Here is a 4,312-nt window from a genome sequence, read left to right as displayed (position 1 = left end):
TATAATAAAAAACATTTAAGAAGTGAGTGTTTGAAATAAGGGGGAAGAGTATAGGGTATAGGAGTTTTATGTTTGGGGTGTAGGCTACAGTTCAAATATACCAAAATAAATAAATACATCGACATATTCCAATTATCTATCTGATATGCTACTATATTAACAGATTGTTTCTTTGATCCTAAAGGACTGGGGGAAATATTAGTGTTGAAAAGAGTGTGCAAAAAGCAGATGCTGTCAAGCCACGCCTCCATAATATGACGCACCGTCAACTGTGGCGTGACGTCGTCAAAATGGCGGCATAGAATGATAAACATCCAAGGCGGAGAAATCAAGTAAGGATGTCCAGTTTCTGACTTTGAATGGAAAACATCTTTATTCCATACTCTAAAGTGCGTACATTATTTTAACTGCGTAACATTTACTTTTAGTGCGTATATAAGTATTCAGGCGAATGAATGTCACCAGTATTCTTACTCTGAACGTAAAGACACACTTCGAAACAAGCAGGAACAAACAAAAGCTGAAATCTGTGACAAACTGTTGAAAGATGGCGTTTATTAAGGAGGAGAGTGAAGGCACAAGTTATCCAGAAGCAAGCAGAATAAAAAATGAAGATTTAAAGGATAAAAGAGGTTTGTGAACATTCTTGATTCTTCTCTAATGATTCCTGATAATTATGAATATTAAGGTTACAAATTTTCAGAGAACGTATCACTCATATGGGCTTGTGACAAAGTGCTGGATTGCAGTTAATTAATTAAGCCTATATTTACCATATAATAGAGTGTAAAATATGTTTTTCTGAAGAAACGCTGTTTCAAACCATGTTACTTCTTGGGTGTCACAATATTAAGATTTAATTTGATTTTTGTTTGGTTTTCATGTGGTGATGGTTATGCGCAAAATATGGGATGCAGTCTAATATTAGGTCTTTGGAAATTAAAGTTGTTTTTGATTTTTTCCATAAGTACTTAAACACTTATTCAATAGATTATGCCAAAACAGTGATACAGTAAAGGTGAGACAGACCAATATTAATGGGGTGGTATAAAGACATATGATGAAGTGTATAATGTTAATAACATAATTATTTTGTTAGATTATAGTTTATCAAACAAATCTGGGTAAATGACAAATAAGAGTGTCTAATGAAAAGGACACATGTGCCAAGTTCTTGTGTTCATATGGTTTTGAAAAACTATTATTTCAAGAAAAATGTCATTTGGTGTAACCATCAAGCAAAAAATAACATGTTCCTTGTACCTTGAATACAAAAACATCTTAATATTGTCATTGACTCATTTATTGGTTTCAAAACATTCACTCAATGTACCTCAGCCAGTTTACCAGATTTTGGAGGATGTACATTTAAAGAAATGAATAGAAAAAAGACTGACGCATTTAAAATGCCCAATTAACATGAGCAACACAACTTTTATGATCGTAATAACGGTTGTATATAAAAACAGATACCAGGCTTATTTAATTAATTTTCATATTTCACCATGTTTAAATGATATTTACAAGTTTATATTTATTTTAGATCTAATGGAGCTCAGAGGGGAACGTCAAGACCCGAATGAAGTGGAGGAGAAGCATCAGCATCAGAAACCTCTTCATCTCGCAAGTGGAGAAAACTCTATGAGCTGCTCGGAAACCGAACCGAATTCCTCACAAACATTAACAGAAGCCAGCAAATCTTTCGCTTGCCCTCAGTGTGGAAAGAGATTAACTACTAAAGGAAACCTGAAGGCACACATGAGAATTCATACTGGAGGAAATCCTTTCAACTGCACTCGGTGTGAGAAGAGTTTCCCATTTATGGGAAGACTTAAAATGCACATGCGAAGTCACACTGGAGAAAAGCCGTTCACCTGCCCCCAGTGTGGAAACAGTTACCAATGTAACACATACCTTAATCGGCACATGAGGATTCACAATGCGGAGAACCCTTTCTCCTGTGTGCAGTGTGGAAAGAGTTTTACTGCGAGACAAAACTTTAAACGTCACATGAGAATTCACACTGGAGAAAAGCCTTTCACCTGTTCTCATTGTAGGAAGAGTTTCCCATGTGAACAATATCTTAAAAGGCACATGAAAGTTCACACTGGAGAAAAGCCGTTCACCTGCTCCCTGTGTGGACAAAGTTTCACAGTGAAAGGAAGCCTTAAGCATCACATGTCAATCCATACGGGAGAGAAACCATTCACATGCCCTCAGTGTGGGAAGAGTTTTACACGTAGAGAAGCCTTTAAGACGCACTTGAGAATTCATACTGGAGAAAAGCCGTACAAATGCCGTCACTGCGAAGAGAGTTTCACGCACAAAGGAAGACTGCAGACGCACATGAGAGTCCACACTGGAAAAAAGCCTTTCGCGTGCCTCCAGTGCGGGAAAGGTTTCACACGTAGAGGAACTTTTACTGCGCACATGAGGATTCACACCGGAGAGAAGCCTTTCACATGTGAACAGTGTGGAGAGAGTTTCACACGTAAAGTAAGACTCAGTACTCACATCAAAATCCACGCTGGAGAAAGACCTTTCTCATGCCAGCAGTGTGAGAAGAGTTTCACACGGGCAAGAGGACTAAAAAATCACGTGTGCGCTCGCTCTGTCTTGAATTGCGATCAGAGTGGCATGAATTTCACTTCAGCATCAGCCCTACAAACACGCGCTCACGTCTGCCTGGAATGCGGGAAGGGCTTTTCTAGTAGCAGTGATTTGGAAAGGCACCAGAGAGTCCACACTGGAGAAAGACCTTTCAAGTGCTCATATTGTGAAAAGTGTTTCACACAGTCAGGAAGCCTGACAACACATGAGCGGCTGCATACCGGAGAGAAGCCATTCCACTGCACATCATGTGGCAAGAGTTTCAATCGGTTATTTGCTCTAAAGATTCATGAAAGAATGCATCGCTCAGATTTGTCGCAGTGAAAAAAATTGCATGTAGTTTGTGAGTATGTTTTTGATATCACATTCAGAAAAACCTGACCATTTCTCCACCCAAAAATGACATTGCATATGTGTGAAGGTAAACAAATTTTATATATTAATTACAGAAATGTCTTAATAGGTTTTGGGGAGTCACACCACATGATATTTTACAACATGAACTAGCCTTGCCTTGTTATAAAAAGGTCAAATGATCTGATATTTTAGGAGATGTATTGACCTTGACATCAGGGTGTGATTTGTGAGTGTAAATATCCCTGCCTCTGCTGAATTATCTTTATCGCCGTTGGGGATCTAATTTATTCCCCCTCAACAGTGATCAATAGATGAATATTTGAATGCCATCGATCCCGATCTGAATTCTGACGTGATGCAACGTGAATCATAATCGCACCGTGTTCGTTCATTGGCCAGACTGAGCCTGGTTTCTCCGTTCTGTCTCCTGATGGAGTTTGGGTTCCTTGCCTTTGGCTTGCTTCATGGTTGACACACTTAAGGAATAGTTCACTTCAAAATGAAAATTGTCATCATTTACTCACCCTCAAGTTGTTTCAAATCTGTATGAATTTCTTTCTTCTGCTGAACACAAAGGAAGATATTTTGAAGAATGTCGGTAACCAAAGTTACCCCAAACCCCATTGACTTCCAGTAGGAAAAAAACCATATGGAAGTCAGTGGGGTCCATCAACTGTCTGGATACCGACATTCTTCAAAAGATCTTATTTTGTGTTCAGCAGAAGAAAGACATTTTTACAGTTTTGAAACAACTTGAGGGTGAGTAAATGATGACAGAATTTTCATTTTGAAGCGAACTAATGCTTTAATATTCAACAATATTATTAATCTAACTGTACTGACGCTGTTGTATGAGAACTGAACTGAGCTGGACGATGACAGAATTTTATGCAGAACTTCTTTATAGATGAAATGAACTAATTTCATAATTTATGATCTTTATAACGAACTTGAGCTGAACAACAAGCCAAAATGCATAATTTTTTCATCACTGTAAAGCTGTATAAAGAGCTATATAAATAAATAAATATAAATATAAATATAAATATATATATATATATATATATATATATATATATATATATATATATATATATATATATATATATATATAAAACTAATTAAACCGCTTCAACATGCACGTTTAGGCAACAATAAAATCAGAAATGGACTTTAACTCTCGGCGCTCCCGCTCGTGTGATGAGAGATGACACTGCGCGTTTAACTTCTGATCCTGGTTCCAGTGGCTTTAATCCATGCCAGGCTTTTCAAAATGTCACAAAGCACAACAGTCACATATAGTCTATTATTACAACATGAATCCTACAGCTAGCCAAGTTGAAGA

The 4,312-nt window shown here is 37.3% G+C and overlaps 1 protein-coding gene across 1 annotated transcript; it reads left to right on the top strand.

Moving 5' to 3' along the window:
- The first annotated feature begins 286 nt into the window (after window positions 1-286).
- On the top strand, window positions 287-3,985 carry LOC311090130 (uncharacterized protein). The gene is made up of 2 exons (XM_084125270.1): window positions 287-632; window positions 1,544-3,985. The coding sequence occupies exons 1-2, from the start codon at window positions 548-550 to the stop codon at window positions 2,932-2,934; spliced, it is 1,476 nt and encodes a 491-aa protein (XP_083981396.1). The 5' UTR covers window positions 287-547; the 3' UTR covers window positions 2,935-3,985.
- The last annotated feature ends 327 nt before the right edge of the window (window positions 3,986-4,312 follow it).

This window comes from Abramis brama (assembly GCF_963993115.1).
Source record: "Abramis brama genome assembly, chromosome: 9".
NCBI classification, from domain to species: domain Eukaryota; kingdom Metazoa; phylum Chordata; class Actinopteri; order Cypriniformes; family Leuciscidae; genus Abramis; species Abramis brama.
The sequence above is the reverse complement of the archived record's forward strand: the minus strand, read 5'-3'. Positions and strand labels throughout refer to the sequence as shown.

What these genes read in the sequence shown, in the direction of transcription:
- LOC311090130 (XM_084125270.1), top strand. Translation starts at nt 548, where the DNA reads ATGGCGTTTATTAAGGAGGAGAGTGAAGGCACAAGTTATCCAGAAGCA. An exon ending in AGATTTAAAGGATAAAAGAG is followed by an intron (nt 633 to 1,543) that starts GTTTGTGAACAT and finishes TATTTATTTTAG; the next exon opens with ATCTAATGGAGCTCAGAGGG.